Raw genomic sequence first — 25733 nt, forward strand, 5'->3', positions numbered from 1 at the left:
ACTATTTTTAAAAGCCAGTTGGGAAAATAAAACACTTTTCATGAAATAAAAGGATGGCCCTAGCCGATTTGGCTCAGTGGATAGAGCAGCGGCCTGCGGACCGAAGGGTCCCGGGTTTGATTCTGGTCAAGGGCGTGTACCTTGGTTGCAGGCTCTTCCCCAGCCCAGGCCCTAGTCAGGGCTCATGCAGGAGGCTACCAATCGATTTGTTTCTCTCACATCGATGTTTCTCTCTCTCTTTCCCTCTCTCTTCCACTCTCTCTCTCTCAGAAAAAAAAAAAATCAATGGAAAAATATCCTTGGGTGAGGATTTGCTAAAAACAAACAAACAAAAAACACACACCAAAACCCCCCCCCCCCCAAAAAAAAACAAACAAACAAAAATAAAAAAAAGGATGTCTTTCGGTGATAGGCTGGGAACCAGTGTGTGGCAGTAATGGTGGACCCTCTCCCTGTGTTTGGATTGCTGCTGTGGACGCTTTGGGCCATTTGATCCTCACAATAATCCTAGGACATGAGCAGAGAAGAGAGTATTATTTCTGCTGTAATAATGAGGAAGCAGCGGCTGAGAGAGAAGTAAATGGCCCAAGGTCCCAAGGCAAATACAAGACAATATACAACTGGACTGCATTCTGGGTACTTTCTGCAAAAGCCTTACTGCACTTGGATTTTTCCAGGACAGCCAAGGAGATGAATTACTGGTCATCATAAAAGTTTGTTGTAGGAGGAAATGTATGTTTTCACTCCCATGATCGTGTGACTATTTCTGGTGTATAGAGAAGACTGCACTAGTCTGATGTTTTTAGTTTATTTCAATGACATGCTATTATATGTCATTTGGACTAGTAAGTTTATAAATATAGTTATGACTAATGGAAGCCAAGCCTAATTTCAGGAAATAAGGAATATTCTATAAATGCTAATATTCATAGAAGACAACATATATAAAGAAATATATATATATATATATATATCTCCCAAAATTGCATAGCATTTTGAACTTGGAATTTCATTGATGACTATGACTAAGGAATTAAAATCATTTCTACATACTAGCAAAGTGATTAGTTTGTTTAGTTAGTTAAGAAAGAAAAAAAATCACTTTTAGGGGTTATAGAAATTAAAATAAATAAAATATTTAAAAAACATAGTAATCTCTAGACTCTAGCATAGTGCTTGGTGCAGTGGTTATCTTAAAAAAAATATTTATTGTATAAGAAGATTCTACAAAATGACCTACTGAATTGTTTACTTTTTAACCTACCACAAAGAGCCAGTATCTAATTTTTCAATGATTCCACCATGAAAGCTCTCATTCTGCTGAATGAGAGGTGGAGGAGGGGGGGGGTGGGGGATGAATCTTGGGTAGTAGGATGACCTGCTGTTCAGGTTTAGGTAGGCATTCTACTTTCTCTGAGAAGGAACATGGAATAAAAACCCACAAGGCCATATATGCTAAGCCAGAATGAAGTTTATTAATGAATAGTCAAAATGGTTATTTCTCAAAGAGCAGTAAAACAGCCTAAAAGACAGAACAAAGGTCTCCAAGTCCCCCCAAAGGAGGAAAGAATTAAGAAGTTGGACTAATTCACGAAAACATGGCCAGGGAATAGTATGGCGTTAGCCCGCTGTGGGCAGCAGCGTGGTGAAGGCCGGGTGATGTGTAGGACGTTGAGCAGCACATCACGGAACCTGTGCAAAGCCGTGGCTGCTTAGCAGGGCTCACAGGGACTTTGACAGCAGGGCTGAACGCAGGTCGTCACGTTGATCCCGTACAGTCCGGGAGTCGGGTGGCAGGAGTTGAGCAGCCAGCAAGTTGGCACGTAGGTGTCAGGCTCACAGCAGGGCGGGGGGCAGGTGTCACAGCAGGTGGGCTGAAGGAGGCTGATGTCGTGTGGGCAGGTGCTGGGCAGGCAGACTCCGCACCGGCAGCATTTGTCCGAGGAGCAGATGGTGGTGGCGGGGCCGGTGGGGACGCTGCAGCAGCAGGGAACACAGCAAGCCATGGTGTCAAGATTTGGGTTTTTGTTGGGTTGAGGAGAGAAGTCTCTTAGTGTCTCAGTGCCTCTCCCTTCTGCTCTGGCTCTTATATACCCACCTCCCTGGGCGTCACCCTATTAGCCAGGTTTTCTTCCCCATGTTTCAGCTTAAAGCTATCTCCATAAAAACCATCTAATTACTTAAGTGTTTATTACCTAAGACACACTCCTCACCTCGTAAAAGGGGGTTCGTTTGTTTTGTTGTCAAATTGGGATTCTTCCCGTTGCTGTTTGTCCCAGCACCAGCGTTTCCTTTCAGTCTTCAAAGGCACCAAGTGATTCTCTTCTAATCATCACACATCGTTAATGACGGCCTGGCATGCTGGCTTTCTTCACGTCACCCCATGTCTTCTGTCTTTTTTCACATGAAGAGAGAAGTAGGCTTTTTGATTGCTCTTCTTGCTTTTCTACCAGCAACTATGTGATACTTCTGGCTTTGTGGCTTAAAAGTGGTAAGGTTTGTAGATTTATTCTTTATTGATTTGTAGATTTATTCATTTTTGTATTTTAGTTTTCACAGATTAGCTTTATAAGTTAGTGTTCAATGGAACATTCTTGGGGAGATTCCTGAATTACATCTAAACCACAAAGACCTTAATAATACAATTATTGCCCTAGCCCCGTGGTCAGCAAACTGCGGCTCGGCAAACCGCGGCTCGCGAGCCACATGCGGCTCTTTGGTCTCTTGAGTGTGGCTCTTCCACAAAATACCACAAAATACCACGTGCAGGCGCACACATACAGTGTGATTGAAACTTCGTGGCCCATGCGCAGAAGTCGGTATTTTGTGGAAGAGCCACACTCAAGGGGCCAAAGAGCCGCATGTGGCTCGCGAGTCGCAGTTTGCCGACCACTGCCCTAGCCTGTTTGGCTCTCTGGATAGGGCGGCCGTCTGTGGGCCAAAGGGTCCCGGGTTTGATTCCAGTCAAGGGCACATACCTTGGTTGCAGACTCCTTCCCAGCCCAGGCCCTGGTCCTGACTCCTTTAGGAGGCAACCAGTCAATGTGTTTCTCTCACATCGATGCTTCTCTCTGTCTTTCTCTCTCTCTTCCACTCTCCCTAAAAATCAATGGAAAAATATCCTCAGGTGAGGATTAACAAATAAATAAAATTACTTAATTTTAAAGACATAAAACAGTATGATGTTTTAGAATTACTTTAAAGTAGGAAAAATAGTAATTGGTAAAATTTTAGATATATGTTAATTTGAAAGTCTTAAATATATATCTATTTTCTGACCCATCTTCAGGTGAAATGGTCCAGGCTTTGAAAAATAATTTAAAATTGCTCAATATAGAGGAGCCAGAAACCAAAGGACATGCAGATCAACAAGATGCGGAATGCAAAGGATGCTTAACATGGAAACTGCTTTCATTTTAGTCATTTTCTTACTAGAATGATATTGCGGGCTGGGATCCCACTGCTGGAAGTTAGCTTGTTGTTCACATTGCTTCCACAGATATCTCTTTGTTCAACCAAACACTCGTTGGTCAGGCACCTGCTGTAAGTCCGTCAGCATGCAGAAAGGAAGCAAGTAGGTTTTTGTCTTTGAGGAGGTCACAGAGAAGTAAACTGCCGATGACAACACAGCGTTGTGCATTCAAGTTTTCTAGGTAAGAAGTGGGAATTTATTTATTTATTTATTTATTATTATTATTTTTTTAAAATATATTTTATTGATCCTTTATAGAGAGGAAGGGAGAGGGATAGAGAGTTAGAAACATCGATCAGCTGCCTCCTGCACACCCCCCACTGGGGATGTGCCCGCAACCAAGGCACATGCCCCTGACCGGAATCGAACCTGGTACCCTTCAGTCCACTGGCTGACACTCTATCCACTGAGCCAAACCGGCCAGGGCAGAAGTGGGAATTTAGAGCTGAGGTCACTGCCTGGAAGATTTGGGGAGAACTTTATGAAAAGAAAACATTTGTGTGGATGCGGAAGCAAGTAAAACAGAGAAGCAAACTGCTGTGGTATATTCCTGGGAGGGCAGAAGTGGTGGTTGGCGGAGGCACCGAGTCTGGGGCTCTGTGGGGGAGGTGTCGGAGGAGAATGATGAAAGACGGCATTGGAAAGGTGGGTTAGTACCACGGTGGAAAGAACTTCGACTGCATGGAGCGTGCCACACTCATGATTGTGAAATACATCCTATTGGCAATGAGCATTACTGAAAGGGTTTTGAATGCGTACGGGACATGATTGGGTTTGTATTTTAGAAAGATGACTGTGGTTTTTGAATGGAGGCCCATCATCATCATCGTCATCATTATCATCACTTACTAAGTATTAGGCCTTGTGCTGAGGGCTTTATACATATTACACATTCCTCACCACAGGCTTGTGATGCACGTAGTGTTCCTTACTGCCTCTGCCATTTCACAGATGAGAAACTTGAGGCGCAGAGAGGCTAAGTAACTAGTGAGTAAGGGATGGAGCTGGTATTTGAAGCAAAGCCGATTCCACGCTCTTAGTCCCTGTGTGTGATTCCACGCTCTTAGCACCCCATGCTGGGTGCTAAGCATATAGAAATAGGTCAGTAAAGGTCCTTGTTGTCAGGGTGCTCATTCTCATGGATGAGACAGAAAAAAAGCAAACAAATGAATAAATAAGAACTTCAGACAGTGTCAAGTCCCAAAAGAAAATAATACAGAGTAAAGTGACAGAGAGTGAAGGGGGGGGGTAGTGTCCCCCAGGGAGCATGTCTGCTTCGGTTCGGGTGGCCAGGGACAGCCTTTGCCAGGTGGCTGGAGTATGTGAAAGGGAAGGAGTGCGATAGGAGGCTGAGTTCAAGGAGGTGGGCAGGTGCCGGGACAGGTATGGATGTGTAGGTAGTTCTGCAGAATTCAGCTTATTCTAAGGGCATTGAGAATCCACTGGATGATTTATGGCAGGGAGTGGTAAGATGTGAGTTATAGTCCATGGAAAAGGAGCTGCAGCGGGGCCAGAATGGAAACAGGCATAACAAGTAAGTGGTGCAGGTGAGAGGATGAACGGGGAGGCCAGCAGTTGATGAATGGGTCAGAGGCGGGAGAGTTTAGGAGGCATTTTTGTAAGTAGAGATGGTATATCATGCTGATCAGGAGAGTGGCCGAGGACCATGCTTAGGTGTCAGGTTTACTCATAAGTGAGGGGACCTGAGCCCCAAAGCTGCCATCTAGGGTAGTAGGGAAGGGTCTAACGATGAGTTCGGTGTGGGGCCTGCAGAGGGTGAGCAGCCTGAAGCCCATGAGAGGGAGCAGGGCTGAAGATTTGTGACTCTCCAGTGCACTCATAAAAATGTCCTTTCTGCTAAGTTCCTCACTGAGATCAAAGGTCACTTTTATGTGTGTGAGTCACAGTGTGTGTGATCCTCCGTGTGACTTACCGACATCCATCTCCCAACAACTCGGCAGCTTTCGGGGCTGCTGTCAGGAAAATCTCCCATGACGGCACCTCCCGCATCAGCAGGCATGTCAGTGTTGGGAGGTTACACACTTCAAGCACTCCGTTTCCTTAAGCGCTTCATCCCCTCGCAAAAGCAGGACATAGGGACCTTTTCAATTTGTCATCCTAATAAACATGCCTGTAAGTAAACACACTTGGTCTTTATTTCCTGAATTGCACCACCTTTTAAATTTCTGGTGAACTCCTTTATGATATACACACATGGGGAGAAGAAAGGCTGCCACCGACATCAATTCTTTCATGGCAGGAAGTCCCCCTGGCTGAGCGTGCGGGCAGAGGACTCCGGGTTTAGGTAGAATGGCAGACTTTGGGGACCTCCTACAGTTGCATCAGGACATTTTTTCCCAGTGGTGATAGTGCACGAGCCGGCACTGAAAACTACTCTCATCTGGATTTCTTTCAAATAAAAGTAGTGCTGGTTTGCCCCTTGGGGACAGCTGATATTGGCTATAGTTTCGTAGGTGTATGTGACCCAACGGGGGTGACCCTTGGGTGCTGCATCACTTGGACATATATGTTCCCATTCCAATATGCCAGGGCAGGTCTCACAGCATGTAAACTCACGGGGCACATGTGAGCTTAGCCTGGCTTCTGCTGGCTGGACGTGTTGCCTCTTTCTCTTGGGGATCTCACGCTTCCAGTTTAAACCTCATGTTTTATTTATTGTAAGCTATAGGATATGCAGGTAGTAGCTGAAACTTATACCCAGTTAAATAAGGTATAAATATATGTGTTCATTTAAATGAGCCTGGTTGAGAAAGTAGATGCTCAATAAAATTTGAATAATGATGATGGCAAGCAGGTTTCTTAAGTCAGAGTTATGGTTTTGGGGATAAGTCAGTAGTTAACAAAAAACACACCCCATCTGCTGTCAGATTTTGCTGGCACAGCTCATTTTACATGGACGGTTTTTAATAGAAATGGAACTTTCTTAAGTACAAAGCTAAATGGTGCTGAGTAGTGTTTCCAGTTCCTCAGCCGGCTTCTATCAGGCCTAAAATGTTGTCATGTTTTGGCTGCCACCTCCAAAGCTCAGGGACTAATTTCCCCCCTTGGTAATCAGCTGCTGTGATTAAAGGGAGTGAGTGAAAAGTCTGAACAATGGTTCATGAAATAATCTGACTTTTAAAAGGCAGTAAGAGTTTCATAGTTAGTAGGGTCCAGTCCGGAGAAAAAAGCCATACCCATTATTTGAACGGAGTGAATTTTATACAGAGACTTTTAAACTAGGTTGTTAGCTAGGTAACTAACTAAAAGGATAAAAAAGAGAACCCTGGGATTATCATAAATGTAGGAAATACAGAAAGCCCTAAGAACGAGAGTTTCTTTAAAGGGAAGAGGGAAGGAATTGAAACTTAGGAATTTAGCTAGGGGATTGCCCTGTGGGGCTGGAACTCAGGCGTTTTCCAGAGAACTGGCTGGTCGGTGCTGCTGTGACTGAGGCAGGCGCAGTGGTGAGTGTTGAGAAAACAGCAAACTTTAGGTGTTGCTATGGAAAGCCAGGGAGACCTGCAGCAGGTGGTTTTTTGGCAATGTATCAACTTATCCCCATACCTGGAGCTGCTGTATGAAGAAGTGTTACTGGGGTGATCATCCTGGGACCCGGTAGCGTACAGGAAGCCCTGATTAAACAGAAGGAAACACATAGGAAGAAACAAGCCCCTCCTTCCTCCTCCAGCTTTGTCGTTTCCCTCTGTCACCCTCTAGTGGCAGAACCTGACATGGAGCAGCTGGCAAAGCTCTCAGGGTTTGCAGAGCGCCATGGAGGCATCACAAAGCTGCCTATGGAGAGCCTGAGTGGAGCTGCGAGATTAACTTAACAACTGGCATCAGGAGGAACTTATTCTGAAACCCACAGCTTCCCACATAGCCATCTGTAAGCCAGCGAACCTGCCCACACCGCTCTTTCCTTTCAGTCCCTACATTTCATTGTTTCTTCATGAGTTTTGGAGTCCGAGTTGGAGTCATATGTTAGTTTTTACTTATGAGCTGTGTGACTATAAGCAAACTATTTAACTTCACTTATCTGTCTGCCTATTTACTTAATAAAAACTCCTGATTGAGATATGATTGACATACAAAAAGCTGTATATATTTAATATGTATAATTTGATGAGTTTGGGGATAAGTACACATGCATGAAACCATCACCACAATCAGAGCCATAAACATACCTGTCACTTCCAAATTTTCTTCCTACCCTCTTTTTGGTGATAAGGACACAATATCTATCCTTTTAGCAAATATTTAAGTATACTACCGTATTGTATTGTTAATCTTAGACACTATGATGTACAGTAGATCCCTAAGACTTACTCACCTCTCTACTCTCTGCTTCTATGTTTGACTATTTCAGATTGCTTATATAAGTGCGATGGTGTAGTATTTGCTCTCCTGTGTCTGGCTTATTTAACTTAGGATAATGTCCTCTAGGTTCATCCATGTTGCTACAAGTGGCATGATTTCCTTCTTTTTTAATGTTGACTAATATTGCACTGTTGTAAATACTACATTTTCTTTATCTGTTGATGGATATTTAGGCTGCTTTCATGTCTTGGGTATTGTGAATAATGTTGCAATGAACACGGGAGTGCAGATATCTCTTTGAAACCCTGATTTCAATTCATTGAACCTCCTTTAGACTTAATTTACTCATTGAAAAAAGTATCTATTTCATAGGACTGATGTAAGTATTAAATGCAATTAGGTCCATACGAAATTTACTTAGCTTGTGGTACAGCATATGACATTAAACAAGGGAAGGAAAAAAGAGAAGAAAATAACCAGGAAAATATACATAGAAAAATATTCATAGTTTCTGTAATCCTTTTTTTTTTTCCTTCTAATTGGTTCCAGGGCTATAATTAATACTGAAACTCTCTTTGCCCACTACCCATTTCATGTTTTCTTTACCCTCAGCCAGGACCTCAGCTGGCTGGGGTTCTTTACTGCTGGGCGTGATTTAAATCTTTTCTTGAGAGGCCTGAGTTCACAGTGGCACTGACTTTTTCAGGCTATCAGTAAGTGGGTTAAAGTGGTATATGTTGAAGAAGTGTCAGGGTGAAGAGGAAGTGGGAGCTTCAGCAATGCGTGTTCCTTTTATCAATAAAGGAAACACACAGCTGACTTTTAGATTTCATAGGCCAGGGCCATATCTCTCTATTTCTGTCATTTATTTTTTAAACTCATAAGCTTATATATAGCATTATACTACAGGCATCCGCAGGGAATAGCGGGCATGACATGTTGGCAACTTTTATTGCCTCTATAGTTTTGCCCTTTTCAGAATGTCATACAGTTGGAATCAGATAGTACGAAGTCTTTTCAGATTGGCTTCTCACCTTAAACAATAGGCATTTAAGATTCTTCCATACCCATTTGTGGTTTGAGAAATCATTTCTCTTTATCACAGAATAGTGATATCTATCGAATAGATATACCAAAGTTTGCTTATCCGTTCACCTATGGAGGGACATTTTGGTGGCTACCAATTTTTGGCAATTACAAATAAAGCTTCTGTAAATATTCATTTGCAGGTTTTTGCCTGGACATAAGCTTTCAACTTATTAGGGTTGAGGAGCACAATCGTTGCACTGTGCACTAAGTCTACGTTTTGTAAGAAACAACCCAACTGTCTTCCGGAGTGGCTGTACCATTTTGCCTTTCCACCAGCAATGAGTGAGAGTTCCTATTGCTCCACCAACATTTTGCTACCTTTTGGTGTTCTCATTGCTTTGGTGTGTAGGTTGGCTTTTTTTTTTTTCCACTCTTTTTGTTCCATTTAGAATGACCTCAAGGCCCTCTTCAAAGATCACCTCCCTTGGGAAGTCTTCTCTAATGCTGCCCCCAGCGTAGCCCTTGCTGGTCCTGAAGTGATACTGCTTTCCACATCAGGGTCCACCCAAAGCCTCTCCACAGTTTCTGAAGGTTCCTGGGGCATTACTTTCCTGCCATTCCCCTCGCTCTGTCTAGCTCCTGGGCTGTCATTCCCTTGAATCAACCCAGACATGAAACTCAGCTCCTTACTTAGGACAATTGACCACCCACAGATTGTGTGAGTGTGACAGCTTAATGTGGAGGGATCACAGAGTAATATTCACGGCCTCTCTTTCTTCTTTTCTCTCCTCCCTTTCTGCAATAGGAAATATTCCTCTTGGTCTCATGTGTAATGTTTAATGCCCTTTTCTTAAGCTTTTGGGGTTGCCAGCATGCATATCCCATGTGGATGAACCTATTTTAAGTTCAACTGTGGAGGCATCTTGGTCACAAAAGCATCTATCCCTAAGGTAGAGGGAGTTTTTTTTTTTCTATGAACTAAGAAAATATAGTTTTTCTCATCACACTGTATGTAGCTATTTTCACACATTCTTTTTCTTTCTGGATAGTAAGGTCCTCCAGGATAAGAATTAATTTTTCATCTTTCTGATTTCCATAATCACTTCATTGAAGTGGTGGTCAATACATTTTTATTGAATGAATACACTGCATATGGCTTCAGTCTCTTTTTAAAAAGAAACAAGTATATTTCTTACAAGTGGACATTCTTGAACTATAAACAGTTGTGTACAAGTGGAGACACTGACCATGATTTCTTTGCCCAGTATATAACATTTATTAAGAAATGACAGAAGACACTGTATCACAGGTATAATTAAAATAGCCAACAGGAAAGATCGTTATGATCCCCCCAAAAGGGGTGGGATCAGATTTTGAAATATGGGAAAGTCTTCTTAGAAGCTGAATGTTGAGTGAAGAGCCTCCATTTTCTCTGGTGACATCTGAGGAATGTCGCTTTGCTATACTTTGGTGCCTTTAATGTTGAAATTTTTTTTTAGGTAAATAGAAGGTAAAAATAGATCACAAAGCATTGGAAAAATAGACTTGTGGACAGCTCTCAAGGATAAAATCCACAATATGGCAGCAATTTTCAACCCTGTGGGAAAATCGGGAATAGTAGATCCAAAGCCATTTGATGATCAGCAGGTGGGTTCACAGCACTTCTGTGTCCGCAGTGGAGAGTCAAGGTATTCATTGTAGAGTGGAATCTGATAGAACTCATCGACTTGATAGCCCTCATAACAGAAACCCAAGTAAAAGTCTGAGAACTTGTTAGTGGCCCACGAGTTGTTGAGGAGACATTATTCAGATACTGTGTCCTGGGCAGTTAAAAATCAACAAGTTGGCTTTTTAGCAGGTGGGCTCGCAGCAGTAGCAGCAGCAGGCTGGGCGGCAGCAGGACTGTCCACAGTAGGATGGGCGGCAGCAGGCGGCCTGGGCATGGTGCAGCTGGCAGCAGGTTGGGGGCGTGCAGCTCACCACGCAGCAGGGGGGCAGGCAGGTGTCCTCCACGCGGCAGTCAGGGCGGCACCACCTGGTGCGGCAGCTCACACCTCCACAGCCACAATCCTGGCCACAGCCAGTGCCACAGCCGGTCCCACAGCAGCTGGTCTGGCAGCAGGTCGGCTGGCAGCAGCTGGTCTGGCAGCAGGTCGGCTGGCAGCAGCTGGGGCCACAGGTCCCAGAGGAGCAGCTGGGAAATCCACAGAAGCTAGTTTGACAGCAGGCCATGGTGTCAGGAGTTGGGTTGCTTGGAGGTTTGGTGGTGACTGCTATGTTGGGCCTTTTATATATTCTGACCAGCTGGTATTTATACAGTTTTTAACATATCTTCCTTGTTTTTGTTTAAATTTGCTCCTCAGTGGGCCTCTGATTGGCTTACACATAAATACTTATGACACATTATGAGGAGCAGTTTAGAAATTACTTTGTTTTATAGTTTATTTGGACTCCTCGGATCGGTCTTTTGCTCTTTGGAATAGGTTTGTGGTTTTCAGAGTCCTCCTATTTTTGTCCATGTCAACACACGTGCTTTATAGAGGTATTTATTCCACATGACACTCTGTCCAGACCTCTAGGGCTAAGGATAATTGTGGTCCTTTGAAAAAAAACTATTATTTTTTTTTGCCTCTGGATGTATAGACTAAATTCTCTTGAATTTAGGACATCAGGACAACCACTGAGTTGAAAGCATGCCTTCTGCCATGCATAATTTAGTTTCCAAGTAATTTATTCCCAACATCAAGTCAGATTCCCATTATAGTTCCTTTTAACCAATTTGAAATGTGCAAATATTATTTGTGTTTCAGGCCAAAAATCTCGTGTGAACCAAATGACATAGTATATATAAAAGTGGCTGGTGGAGTGCTTACCCACTGGTAGTATCTCAATGTCTGTTGAATATGATTTTGAATGGGAGGAGTAAAAGGCATGATTCATGGGTGCCTGTACCACTTAATGATTGAATAGAACTTTCAAGCTTAGTGCCTCTCATGAAGGAGTCCTTGTTATGGTCAAAGGAGACAAGGAAATGCTGAAAATTTTTTCTGCATTTGATAGTTGAACCAAGGCTCAGGAAAAGCATCTGGGAGTTATGACATTTTGAAGGATATACTGCCATTTCCTTTATTCTGCTACTAATTAAATGGTAGAGGTAAGTGCTGAGTGCTTGTAAATAATTTGGAAAAGACGGCTTAAAGTGTCTGATATTTTGTCATGTTGTATTTTGTATGCTGCACACAAATTACTTAAAAATTAATTGGTAAAAGGTATTTTGGGTCTAGATTTGTGCTAACTTCTTAAGAGAACATCTTTCAAATTGGATCGCAAAGTGCAGAATATATAGTTGTTTCATTTTTCTGATACATGTGTCTGACATGTGGTGCTGGTGGAACTCAGTGGCTATCTACATAGCTGTTTATTCTAATTTCGTTTAGACCAGTGATGCACCTTATACATACTTATAATGGAGGGGAGTGTTGGGAGTTGAAGCGTAGAGATCAATTTGGGGGTCAGTGGGAAGAATATATTAGGGCAAGGCATAGGAATTAAAACCTAAATGCTCTTGGAAAATAGTGTCTGATAGCATCTGATAGATACTTTCAAATCTATTTAGTCCGGATTTCAATTTCTTTAGCTATTAGGCATACATGAAGGAGAACATCTAGTAGATTAAAGGGAAGGAGATTAAAAGTCGTAGAAGTACATCTAGGCAGAAATCCCATAGCTTTGATCAACCTGAACATTTTAGTTAAAAGTGGCCTTATTAGTTTAGACCTAATCATAATAGATTTGGAGCATGTAAGTTTTTGGATAACTGCAGGTATTATTTACTGCATGGAACATCTCATTAACTGATGGGTGAAAGCATAATATAACTTGTATTTTTCTGGTTTAGACTTTTTGTTTATGCCTTAGGATTATTATCAAAGTGCAAATCCACTTCTCTTGAATTTCAGCTGAAGGTGGACAAGCTGAATGATGGAAGACAATGACTCAGTTTGCTTAGCACAAGTAAACATTTTATTTTAAATTAACAGGGTATTGAAGGAGAAAGCAGGTCTGAAAATGTGTGGGGATCATGAAATAGGGAGGAGGACAGAGCTGTCATTGATCTGACACTGGTTAATACTTGTTTTCAGTGGGAGAATTCAGCACACTCAAGAGGGGCCTAAGACTTATGATTTCTGAGCGGCTTAGAAACATCGCGATACATAGCATCCAAGTAAAGCTGAACACTTCTTTAGAGATCAAGGCAGTTTTCCTGAGTTGCTCCTTTCATTCTTAAGTAACCAGCAACCTTCCTTTCAGCAGGTGGGCTCGCAGCAGTAGCAGCAGCAGGCTGGGCGGCAGCAGGACTGTCCACAGTAGGATGGGCGGCAGCAGGCGGCCTGGGCATGGTGCAGCTGGCAGCAGGTTGGGGGCGTGCAGCTCACCACGCAGCAGGGGGGCAGGCAGGTGTCCTCCACGCGGCAGTCAGGGCGGCACCACCTGGTGCGGCAGCTCACACCTCCACAGCCACAATCCTGGCCACAGCCAGTGCCACAGCCGGTCCCACAGCAGCTGGTCTGGCAGCAGGTTGGCTGGCAGCAGCTGGTCTGGCAGCAGGTTGGCTGGCAACAGCTGGTCTGGCAGCAGCTTGGCTGGCAGCAGCTGGGGCCACTGGTCCCACAGGAGCAGCTGGGAAATCCACAGAAGCTAGTTTGACAGCAGGCCATGGTGTCAGGAGTTGGGTTGAGAGGTGTGTTGTTTAGAGAAGTGTCTGAGTTTTGGCTGCACCTTCTACATCTGGCCTTTTATATAGTCCCCAGAGACACCTATTTTCCTAATGTTTAGCATCTTTCCTTGAAACTATTTGCAAAGTCAGTCTCTGATTGGCTAGTACCTGAGTTGTTTAGAAAGTTATAAATAGCATTTTAATAGCCTGCTTTGGTCATTGCTCAATTAAGTCTCATTACATTTCTTCTTTGCCCCGTGGGGGCAAGTGAAGACTCATTGTGGGAGCCAATCATGGCAGCTCCTCTTAGTGTTAGCCACATGAGGGACCAAACTTGAGCCAACCACGGCCCTGGCTTGCTTTGTCGAATCTGTCTTTTGATAACTTTCAAGCAGCGTCTATCTAAATGAACATTTTCTTTGTAGGTGGTCACTCAATTAGGATCATGATTCATAAACACGTTGTCTAGACTTGAATAACTAACATTAGTGTCATCAAGACATGAGCACTCACTTGGTTCATCAGTATCCAAAAGAAGTATGCCTTTCTGTGATCAGAGTGTGCAAGTTTCAGGATCCTCAGAGCTCTAGCGGGCTTTTGTCTTCATCGTCAGTGTACATATTCCCAACTGAGACCCTAATGACTTTAGCTTATAGATTGTTTTCTGACTGTACTCAATTAAGAATATATGCCAGTAATGAACACACACTTTAACAAGTCAAGCAGTACCAAAAGTTAATATTTTCCCTCCCTACCCCAAAATACACACATCCCTTCCAAAAGTAGCATTCCAGGAGATAATCAATATTAAGTTTGGTACCTGTTCTTCAATACCTTTCTTTCTGTTTTTGTCAACATGAAGCAGCATCTATGCACATAGATCTTATAATTCAGTAGTCGGGGTCTCCTATACTACTTATTTTTTAAAATATATTTTTATTGATTTCAGAGAGGAAGGGAGAGGGAGAGAGAGATAGAAACATCAATGATGAGAGAGAATCATTGTTTGGCTGCCTCCTGCACGCCCCCTATTGGGGATTGAGCCCGCCCTTGACCGGAATCGAACCTGGGACCCTTTGGTGTACAGGCTGATGTTCTATGCACTGAGCCAAACCACCTAGGGCTATACTATTTTTTAAACAACTTAATTGTAAAATACACATAAAATTTATCATTTTAACCATTTTTAGGAGTACAGCTCACTAGTGTTATGTAAATTCACATTGTGAATTCTTTTTATCTTGCAAAACAGAAATTCTATATCCATTAAACAACTTTCTCTTTCTCTCCTCCCCAAACCCTTGGCAACCACCATTCTACTTTGTGTCTTGATGAATTTGACCACTCTTGTTACCTCATACAAGTAAGATCATCCAGTATTTGTCTGTTTTGTGACTTGCTTATATTTTCAAGAGTCATCCATGTTGTAGAATGTGTCAGAACTTCTTTTTTAAAATTTTATTGTTGACACTATTACAGATGTCCCCTATTCACTCACCCCTGTTTTGCCTGTCTCCACCCATCCCCTCCCCACTCCTTCTGGCCTTCACCACACTATTGTCTATGTCCATGAACTATGCCTATATGTTCTTTGGCTAACCTTTTCACCTTCTTTCATCCAGTCTCCCCTCTCCCACCCCTCTGACATCTGTAATATCCACTGTATGTATATACCTCAGTTTTTTTAATCCATTCATCCATCAACGGACACTTGGGTTGCTTACACCTTTGGCTGTATGGTTAATACTCTTTTGGTTTGCAAACTGGCCCGCATACACAAAGGGCAAGGAGAAACCAAAGAAAGAGCAGACCATTCCATATTAATAGGTGGTAGATTTAAAAAGCAACAAATAACATATGCTGGCAAAGATGTCGAGAAAAGGGAATACTAGTACACTGCTGGTGGGAATGCAGATTGGTGCATCCACTATGGAAAACAGTATGAAATTTACTCAAAAATTAAAAATGGAACTACCATTTGACCCAGTGGTCCCACTTCTAGGAATATATCCTAAAAAGCCCGAAACACCAATCAGAAAGAATATATGCACTCCCATGTTCATAGCAGTGCTATTTACAATAGCTAAGGTCTGAAAACAGCCCAAGTGCACATCAGTAGATGAGTGGATAAAAAAGCTGTAGTACATTTAACGGAATACCATGCAGCTGTAAAAAAGGATTTCTTACCCTTTGCAACAGCATGGAGGGATCTGGAGAATAATATGCTAAGTGAAATAAGCCAGTCAGAAAAAGACAAATATCATATGATTTCACAAGTGGAATCTAATAAATATAATAAATGGATGAACAAAATAGGTCCAGAGACAGGGAGGCATGGAACAGACTGACATGTCCCAGAGGGGAGGGCAGGGGGGGGGGGGAGACAGGAATTGATTAACGAAAGAACTCATATACATATATGTATAACCAAAGGACACAGACAATAGTGTGGTGAATGCCTGGGATGGGGCAGGGGCTGGGAGAAGGTGGGTAAAGTGGGGATAATTGGGGGGCCTCTATAATACTCTCAACAATAAAATAAAATTTTATTTTAAAAAAAAACACGTCATCTTTCACCATGGAGTATGATTTTGGTGTGGGCTTTACATATATGACTTTTATTATGCAGAGATCGTTTCCTTCTATTCTTAGTTTGTTGAGTTTTTTTTTTTTTAATCATGAAAGACTTGAATTTCATCAAATGTTTTCTCTGCATCTATTGAGATAAGCATGTGTTCCCCCCCTTCATTCTGCTATGTGATGTATTGGATTGAATGATTTTTATATGTTGAAAATCTACTTGGTCTTGGTGTATATCCTTTAATGTGCTTTTGAATTCTGTTAGATAGTATTTTGTCAAGGGATAGTGCATCAATATTAATCAGGGATATTGGTCTGTAATTTTCTTTTCTTACAGTGTCTGTCTGACTTTGGTATAGGGTAATGCTGGCTTCATAGAATGAGTTTGGAAGTGTTTCCCCTTCTTTCATTTTCTTTAAGTGTTTGGTAGAATTCATCAATAAAGCCGTCTGATACTGGGATTTTCTCTTTTAGGAGGTTGTTTATTACTGATTCAGTCTCCGTCTTAGCGATAACTCTGTTCAGATTTCTATATTTCCATGATTCAGTTTCGATAGGAATTACCCATTTCATCCAGATTAGCCAATTTGTTGACCTATCCTGTACATACTGTTATTGTTTCTTTTAAATAGCTATGTGGTATTCCTGAGTATGATCACACCACACTCCCTTCAGTCATCCCCTACTGATAAAATCTCAATTGTTTTTAGTTGTGCTTTTTGAATTTTAAAAAAATCATAGAATTTTAAGCTGAAAGTAACTTTAAACAAGTCCAGAGTTAGGTGATTAGAGGTGGTCACAGGTTGTAGGGAACTGAGCTCTTAACTGAGAAATTCATTCAACCAAAGAGGCTTCTCACACTGGTTCTACCATTAAGTGACTGAACCTCAGAAAAGTCACTTAGTCCCTCTGAGCATTGGTTTGTTCATCTGTAAGATGAGATGCTTTCTCAGACACCTCCAGGGCGAAAATTGTGCTATTGCTCCACCAGATCATTGGTTCCTGAAGGGCATGATCTGCCCATGTCTGGTTCGCCTTGGTTTCGTAATAGTACCTTCTGCACCATCTGCATGTCCATGCTCAGTATGCACTTGTTGAATTAAAGAAGGAATGAATGATGAGCAGTGTATGGTAATGATAAACAGCCGAATTTGCCTCCTACCAAAGTCACTTGTCTGTTTGTTTGTTTGTTTATTTATTTATTTATTGTCCTCCTTTCTGTTCTGGTGTTCAAGGGGTGTTTTCTGGATTGGATCAGGTTTCTAGATGCTGTGTCAGGGTAACTGATTCTTTGCTTACAAGTTATTCTTTATTCATGCTTTCTAGTTACTTGATTTTTATTAGCCTATAAATGAATAAAGCATTGGAATTTTAACCAAAGTAACATTCTTTCTTTATTATCCTCACCCGAGGCTATGTTTATTGATTTTAGATAGAGAGGAAGGGAGAGAGAGAGATAAAGAGGAAGAAACATCATTTGGTACCTCCTGTATGCAACCCGATGGGCAATTGAACCTGCAACCTAGGTATGTGCCCTGGTTGGGAATCGAACTTGAAACCTCTTGGTGTACAGGATGACATTCCAACCAACTGAGCCACCCAGTCAGGGCCAAAGTAATATCTATACTAATCAAAGGGTAATATGCTAATTAGACTGGATAGACCGGACGTCCTTCCTGACAAAGCCACAAAAGTGGCTGCGAGAGCTGAGGAGGGCCGGCACAGCTGCAGCGGCTGGCAGTGGCAGCAGCAGCAGGGTGATGGGGGCGGCACCTTCCCGTGATTGGCCGGGTCACCTCCCACAGAGGGAGGCCAGACAGCTTAGGGAGCAGGCCTAACCTGTCAGTAGGACATCCCCTGAGGGATCCCAGACTGTGAGAGGGGGCAGACTGGGCTGAGGGACACCTCACACTCAGGGCACAAATTTTTGTGCATCGGGCCTCTAGTTCTTAATAGAAAAGAATACCTTCAGTCTCATCCAGTTCTAATCCCAAGAAACCATGAATTAATCTTGATCCTTTCTCAAAAATTTGTGAAATATTCTGCGATACTTGTGTTTAAATTCATTGTTTATAAGTATTATATATAAATGCATGTATATGTATAATACATATGTATTTTTGTTAAGCATACATTTTAAGCCAATGTACAATATGTTGATTCTAAAAATAGAGCAAATCTTTGTTGTCCTCACTTTCAGTTCAGAAATTAGGGAAGAAAAGTTTTTGGAGTAAAAATCTCCATCTAATTAAAAGCATATTTCTCCAACTTGTAGTTCTCTTGCTTTATTCTGCAAGACCACGTGTAAATGGAAGAGTGGGATTTACTAGCATACATTATCAGTGTTTGAAGATTGCCTGAAAGAGCATTCCTTTAACAGATGTGAAAAAAAATGATTCATATTCTGGCGCTAGATTCAGAGGTCCTGGCTTCTGTAGCTTTCTGGTTGTGAAAGCACTGTGTGAGGTCAGGACTTGGTCATAGAGCTGTGCCATTTCTGAGGCCCTAGAACTGCCTTTTCTGGATGTTTTTATGGGAATTAACCTCCATTGGATCTCATCAAAAATTTTCCTAACATTGTATAAGAAGAGCAGTGTGGGGTAGCAAAACCAGATTAAAATATTTTGCATAACTTTCTATGAAATATACCAATACATCATGAGTACACTCAATGAAGAAAAGGAGATATGTCTGCTGCACCAAATAAATATAATTTATTAGGCCTTAGTATAGTATTCCTCTTTTATGGGAAGTGCAGTTTGAAGGATGGTAGAGTAGAGGAGGTGAACGCGTCTAAGAAGTATAGATAGTTCTTCCCCGGCTTCGGCAGCACTGAGTCCTGGAGCATGGGATCAAATACTTGCTGAAGGTCAAGCCCAATGCAAATTGGTTTTCCCATTTCTTGAGTCAAATTTGTATTTTGGCAGCCTCAGTGGGGAGATCAGGTCTGCGAGGCTCAAGTATTTGCTAACTCCCACAACAAAAGTCAAATAAAAGCTCCAGAACTTGTTAGTAGTCCAGGAATGGTTGAAGAAATAATTAGTTCATGGATTGAGTTGGAAGTTAAACCTTCAGGTTGAAAATCATTAACTTGGCTTTTAGCAGGTGGGCTCGCAGCAGTAGCAGCAGCAGGCTGGGCGGCAGCAGGACTGTCCACAGTAGGATGGGCGGCAGCAGGCGGCCTGGGCATGGTGCAGCTGGCAGCAGGTTGGGGGCGTGCAGCTCACCACGCAGCAAGGGGGCAGGCAGGTGTCCTCCACACGGCAGTCAGGGCGGCACCACCTGGTGCGGCAGCTCACACCTCCACAGTCACAATCCTGGCCACAGCTAGTGCCACAGCCGGTCCCACAGCAGCTGGTCTGGCAGCAGGTTGGCTGGCAGCAGCTGGTCTGGCAGCAGGTCGGCTGGCAGCAGCTGGTCTGGCAGCAGCTTGGCTGACAGCAGCTGGGGCCACAGGTGCCACAGGAGCAGCTGGGAAATCCACAGAAGCTAGTTTGACAGCAGGCCATGGTGTCAGGAGTTGGATTGAGAGGTGGGTTGCTTGGAGAAATTTTTTAGGTTTGGTGATAACTTCTACATCGGGCCTTTTATAAGCCTTGACCAGCTATTATTTACATAATTCCCAAAGTCTCTTCCTTGTTTGTGTTTAAATAACTTGTTTCTGAATGATAATTGCCTTGTCCCTGAGTTATTTGTGCAACCTTTTGAAAGCCTTTGAAGGTTTATTTTATTTGGTCTTCAATTAGGATTCTTTACCGTGGCCCAGTAGTCATTAGTGTTCACTGAATACGTAACCCCTAATTTCCCATATTCGTTACAATCTGCTCATTGCCCAAAGAATAATTGGCCGATGCCTCACCTTTAAGGAGTGTCAATATTACTCCATGTTGACCCTAATAATTGAGCTCTTGGGTCTCACATGACAGTTTGATGCTCAGCCACGTGGCCTCCAATGTCGACAGCTGCCCCTTCCCTACCCTTTCTTTTCTTCACTTTGCCAGAGCAGCAGAGTGATTCAGCAGCCAGAACGGGATGCTTTCATCAGGGGCTGGGAAATATGGATGAGTTGGTACTGAAAACATTTTTGAAACACTTATGTGTCCAAACAGTTCTGAGTACTTTGCTTGCATCAATTCATTTAATTTTCACAGCAACCCTACAGGGTAGGTATCATTGCTTTTAAACCATTTCTATGAAGACAGTGAGCCACAAACAGATTTAAGTCATTCACCCAAGTTCACGCTAACAAATGGTGAATCTGAAATTCGAACCATGCCATCTAACTCCAGACTAAACTTTCAATCATTACAGTCTTTTCCATGTAAGCAGGTGTTCTAGGGAAAACCAATGGAAATTTGCCCTATTTTTTACAGGCTTTTGGAGAGTAGAGGGAGGAAAGACAGAGTTTAGCTTGAGTAATAACTCCGTGATTAGAGATTTCTCTGGAGATTTTATTTAATTTAAATTTTTTTTTATTGATTTCAGAAGGAAGGGAGATAGAGGGAGAGATAGAAGTATCAGTGATGAGAGAGAATCATTGATCAGCAGCCCCCTGCACACCCTCTACAGGGGATCGAGCCCACAGTCCGGGCATATGCCCTGATCAGGAATCAAACTGTGACGTCCTGGGTCATAGGTCAATGCACAACCACTGAGCCATGCCATCTGGGCAGGAGATTTTATTTTTAAAAGCTATATAATAGGTATACTTCAAGAAAATCTTAAGTGCTGAAAGAGTTAACGAACGTGACTTGTGACTACTTGACTTGTGACTTCATCCAATCTTTGATTTTAGGCTCTTCTATAGATTTAAATGTTCTTTTCTTAAAATTGAGATATGATTGACATATAATATTGTATTAGTTTTAAGTGTATAACAATGATTTGATATCCTATATAATAAAATGCTAATATGCAAATTGTCCCCTGGAGCAGGAGTTCAACCGAGAGTTTGACCAGGGGGTGGGGCCGGCCAGCCAACCACCCATGGTCCCTCCCCCCGGCCAGCCAGGCCTAATCAGCCTGATCGGGGCGGGCTGGCCAGACCCCCCACCTGCGCACAAATTCGTGCACCGGGCCTCTAGTATGTATATATTGTGAAATGATCACACAGTAAGTTAAGATCCATCACCACACATAGTTACAATTTTTTTCTGTGCTGAGAATAAATGCTCTTAACTGCATAAAAATCACAATCTTAATATATTAAAACTGGAGTATGTGGCGTACTGTGATGTATTAGACCTAGAGTATGCAGTTTGCTGTAGTTGTTGGAGACAAATCCAGTGCCACATAGGGGGTTTGAATCAAAATGGCAAGTGTTAGTTCTGCTTCTCTAGAAATGACAGCTTTGAGTTCTGATCATAACTCTTCCCAGATGAATTAAGACATTTTGAAATTCCACATCAAATGTGAATTGAAAGGTATGGTTCTTTGTGAATATTTTTGCTTCTTCTCCTTTAGCAAATTTGTATTACTGATTCTTTGATTAGCTAATATTTCCACATTGGGTGTTTTAAATATGTGGATTTCTCGTTACTACAATCGCAGGAGCTAATTCATACCTAAATTTAGCAGAATCTTTGATACTAAAATGACTTACCTCCCCTTGCACACATTTCCGATGTTTGAGGAGTTGAAATTCATATTGACAAGGGCACTGGCGATAGAGTAGCATTATATATTATATTTCCATGTCTGTGCTTCTCTACCATGGCATTGCTTTCAACATCTTTCTCACTGCAAAATTTAACTCAGTTTTCATGTTTCTGATCTTTAGTTGCCCTTAGAGAATTATTAAGAATAAGATGTTTTAGTCCGGATTCTCCAGGGAAAGAGAACCAACAAGATACATAAATTCAGGAGTGGGCAAAAGCAGGTTGTGAGTGACATTTTTTTGAGTTAATAAAGCTACTATAGTAATCGTAACCGGAATGTCTTTTTCCATATGGACAACTGTAAACCTACGTTTGCCTACCCCTGTACATATTAGTGAAAATATATATATTTATTATGTGGGATTGGCTCGTACAACGATGGAGGCTGAGAAGTCCCACTAGGAGCACTGGTCTGAGGGCAGAAGAAGACAGATGTCCCAACTCGAGCAAGAGAGCAAATTTGCCCTTCTGCCTTTTTTGTTTTATTCGGGCCCTCAGTGGATTAATTGATGACTGGCTGTGTTGGTGAGGGTGGTTCATCCTTTTTACTCAGTCTGCAGGCCAAATGCTAATCTCTTCTGAAAACACCCTCACAGGCACACCCAGAAATAATGTTATCTGCTTATCCCTTAGCCCCGTGGTCGGCAAACTGCGGCTCTCGAGCCACATGCGGTTCTTTGGCCCCTTGAGTGTGGCTCTTCCACAAAACACCACGTGCGGGCGCGCATGTACAGTGCGATTGAAACTTCGTGGCGCATGCGCAGAAGTCGGTATTTTGTGGAAGAGCCACACTCAAGGGGCCAAAGAGCCTCATGAGGCTCACGAGCCCCGGTTTGCCGAGCCGCAGTTTGCCAACCACTGCCTTAGCCTGATCAACTTGAGACATAAAATTAACCATCACATAATGTATGATGCTTAAAATTTGACAATTTTACCTCTCTGCCACAGAATGAAGACTAATCTGAATATCCCCTTACATTTCCTAATAAAGAAAGAAAATCAAGATTTTTGTCTTACCACTTACGTCCCTTGCTTCCTGATTGGTTCTCAAACAAATAGAGTAAGAAGTTTAATCATTTGTGATCTCCCCCTGTGTAGATTTTCTATTCTGTTTCAATGCTGGATACTCTATTGCTGTCTTTTTTTGGGGGAGCGGGGAGGGGAATACCAGCTTACACTTAAAGCTTTTTAAAATTATTATGCCTGTTCCTTTTGATTTTAATGATTTCATTTAAGTTATGGTGCCCAGACAATTCCAGAACTATAAGAAGAGAGGATGTTATTCTCAATTTTTTATAGATACTAATCTGTTGAATTATTTTTCTTTAAGATGTCAGGGTTCCATTTTCTAGTTATAAGTTTTGGGTATTCTTTCAATTTCTTAAGCTCCATTTAATCAGTTCTCTGCATCAGTTGCAGCTGCCTTCCTTAAATGCCTGAAAGGTAAGACATGGTTGATGCACCAAGCAAATGAACACCCTCAACTTTTTATCCTAAATCATGTAAGTAGATTTTTCTCTTCTCTCCTGAGTTCCAACCGGGCTCATGTTGGTGTTTCTGAGTTGAAGCCATTGTAAGTAAAAGCTGCATTTAGTCTAAATCATCCCAAGGTGATGGGAGCCAGGAGAGTGGTAGAGGAGGGAATAGAGGTGTTGTATATGCATGTGTAGGCTGTGCCCTGATGGGGTGTTCTGCCCACTTAGAGGAAGGAGGACCTTATTCTTCACACAAAGAGCTGTAGGCTCAACAAGCTGTGTCATTCTTGTAATGTTGTGCTAGTGGAGAATTCTATCTCTTTGACTTTTTATGTTTTTTTATTTTTTAAAAAAATATATTTTATTGATTTTTTACAGAGAGGAAGGGAGAGGGATAGAGAGTTAGAAACATCGATGAGAGAGAAACATCGATCAGCTGCCTCCTGCACACCCCCTACTGGGGATGTGCCCGCAACCAAGGTATATGCCCTTGACCGGAATCGAACCTGGGACCCTTCAGTCCGCAGTCCGACGCTCTATCCACTGAGCCAAACTGATTAGGGCTCTCTTTGACTTTTGAAAACATTGAGGTGAAATTCTTTTAATCATATGTTTTGGCTGCAGAATATTGGACCACTTAGTGGCAAAACAAAGAAAAGCCCCCTTTTAAAAGACCATTATTAAAGGCATAGTAATGAAAACCCACAGTGCTATGCCACATGTATTGAGATATTGGATAATTCCAGTATCAATAACAAGTTTAAAAGAAAAGAACTCTTCAACAATGACTTCATCACTGAAGAATGAAAATTTTTATTAAATTCCAAACCCAATGAGCTGTTGAAGTATTTCAGGAGATATTGATGGTAATCTATCATGCCGTCTTTTCAGATTGTAGGACTTCGGTTGATATCCAGGTCTATGAAATACTTTGGTCTTCTGTTATACATTACTTGACATCTTAGGGAATTAAGCAGCTTCATGACAAGAGGTTGCAAGCTGGGTTATGAGTATATAGAGTTCAGAAGTTTGTTGAGGCTCTAACATTGGTTAGTTTGGATGTGCCGTTTTCTCAGGATTCCCATCAGAAGGAGGTATTTCAGCAGGTGGGCTCGCAGCAGTAGCAGCAGCAGGCTGGGCGGCAGCAGGACTGTCCACAGTAGGATGGGCGGCAGCAGGCGGCCTGGGCATGGTGCAGCTGGCAACAGGTTGGGGGCGTGCAGCTCACCACGCAGCAGGGGGGCAGGCAGGTGTCCTCCACGCGGCAGTCAGGGCGGCACCACCTGGTGCGGCAGCTCACACCTCCACAGCCACAATCCTGGCCACAGCCAGTGCCACAGCCGGTCCCACAGCAGCTGGTCTGGCAGCAGGTTGGCTGGCAGCAGCTGGTCTGGCAGCAGCTTGGCTGGCAGCAGCTGGTCTGGCAGCAGGTTGGCTGGCAGCAGCTGGGGCCACAGGTCCCACAGGAGCAGCTGGGAAATCCACAGAAGCTAGTTTGACAGCAGGCCATGGTGTCAGGAGTTGGGTTGAGAGATGGGTTGTTCGGAGGAGTTTCTGAGTTAAGGCTGCTTCTTCCACTGGGGCCTTTTATAGGCTTTGGCCAGTTCTGTGTCATGGATAGCATTTTTATCTTGTTACTCTTCAAACAAGCTTTCCCAGGGCCCTCTGATTATTCAAATACTGAGTTATTTTAAATATATGTCCAAATTGGTTTTTCCTTATTGCTCAGCTGGTAGTACTCACCAAATGTGTTCAGTGGTCCTTGGTAGAGTTGTTTTTTTGTTTTGTTTCCAAACAATGCTGTAATTTTTACTTGACAAAGTGACTCTCATTCACCAAAACTCAAGTCTTCAGAAAAAAAAATTTAGCCGTTGACTGTTATTGTTAACCATTGCCTTTATGTAAGGCTATCTCCCCCCCCCCCCCCCGCAAATATATATTTTTTAATTGATTTCAGAGAGGAAAGGAGAGGGAGAGAGATAGAAACATCAATGATGAGAGAGAATCATTGATCAGCTGCCTCCTGCGTGTCCCACAGTGGGGATTGAGCCTGCAATCCCAGGCATGTGTCCTGACTGGGAATAGAACCGTGACCTCCTGATTCATAGGTCGATGCACAGCCACTGAGCTATGCTGGCCGGGCTATGTAAGACTGTCTTTATATTTGTTTAGATTAATAAGATATCAGTCTCTACAATCACCCACATAGAAACTCTGATAAACTCCACTTCATAGAAATTCATAGATCTTTCTAGAAATTGGATCTTTCCAATTTCTATGCTCTCCCCTGAACTTCAGCCTTGAGGAAACATTTATCACTCAGGAGGATATATGGAAGAAAACCTGTTCCATTCCAATTTACTATGGATATTTTGTTATCAAAAATTTAAAATAAGGGCTAAAATTCATATCTAGTAATTAGGAAAAAAATCACAAAAAATTTTAAGTGTAATTTATATTTCTATGAAACATTAAAATCATTG

General features: G+C 42.4%; 5 protein-coding genes across 5 annotated transcripts; all 5 read right to left on the reverse strand.

The window, feature by feature from the left end:
- Nucleotides 1-1712: 1712 nt before the first annotated feature.
- Nucleotides 1713-2006, reverse strand: KRTAP3-1 (keratin associated protein 3-1; the record flags this gene model as incomplete). The annotated part of the gene is made up of 1 exon (XM_081109868.1): nucleotides 1713-2006. The coding sequence occupies one exon, from the start codon at nucleotides 2004-2006 to the stop codon at nucleotides 1713-1715; it is 294 nt and encodes a 97-aa protein (XP_080965994.1).
- An 8666-nt stretch (nucleotides 2007-10672) lies between these two features.
- On the reverse strand, nucleotides 10673-11053 carry LOC308532415 (keratin-associated protein 9-3-like; the record flags this gene model as incomplete). Its single annotated transcript, XM_081109864.1, has 1 exon — nucleotides 10673-11053. One exon carries the CDS (start codon nucleotides 11051-11053, stop codon nucleotides 10673-10675), a length of 381 nt encoding a protein of 126 aa, XP_080965990.1.
- A 2075-nt stretch (nucleotides 11054-13128) lies between these two features.
- Nucleotides 13129-13539, reverse strand: LOC308532412 (uncharacterized protein; the record flags this gene model as incomplete). The annotated part of the gene is made up of 1 exon (XM_081109861.1): nucleotides 13129-13539. One exon carries the CDS (start codon nucleotides 13537-13539, stop codon nucleotides 13129-13131), a length of 411 nt encoding a protein of 136 aa, XP_080965987.1.
- A 5677-nt stretch (nucleotides 13540-19216) lies between these two features.
- LOC308532411 (uncharacterized protein) lies at nucleotides 19217-19627 on the reverse strand (the record flags this gene model as incomplete). Its single annotated transcript, XM_081109860.1, has 1 exon — nucleotides 19217-19627. The coding sequence occupies one exon, from the start codon at nucleotides 19625-19627 to the stop codon at nucleotides 19217-19219; it is 411 nt and encodes a 136-aa protein (XP_080965986.1).
- A 4722-nt stretch (nucleotides 19628-24349) lies between these two features.
- On the reverse strand, nucleotides 24350-24760 carry LOC308532385 (uncharacterized protein; the record flags this gene model as incomplete). Its single annotated transcript, XM_081109830.1, has 1 exon — nucleotides 24350-24760. One exon carries the CDS (start codon nucleotides 24758-24760, stop codon nucleotides 24350-24352), a length of 411 nt encoding a protein of 136 aa, XP_080965956.1.
- Between the last annotated feature and the right edge of the window lie 973 nt (nucleotides 24761-25733).

This window comes from Myotis nattereri, assembly GCF_964212035.1.
Source record: "Myotis nattereri genome assembly, chromosome: 16".
NCBI classification, from domain to species: domain Eukaryota; kingdom Metazoa; phylum Chordata; class Mammalia; order Chiroptera; family Vespertilionidae; genus Myotis; species Myotis nattereri.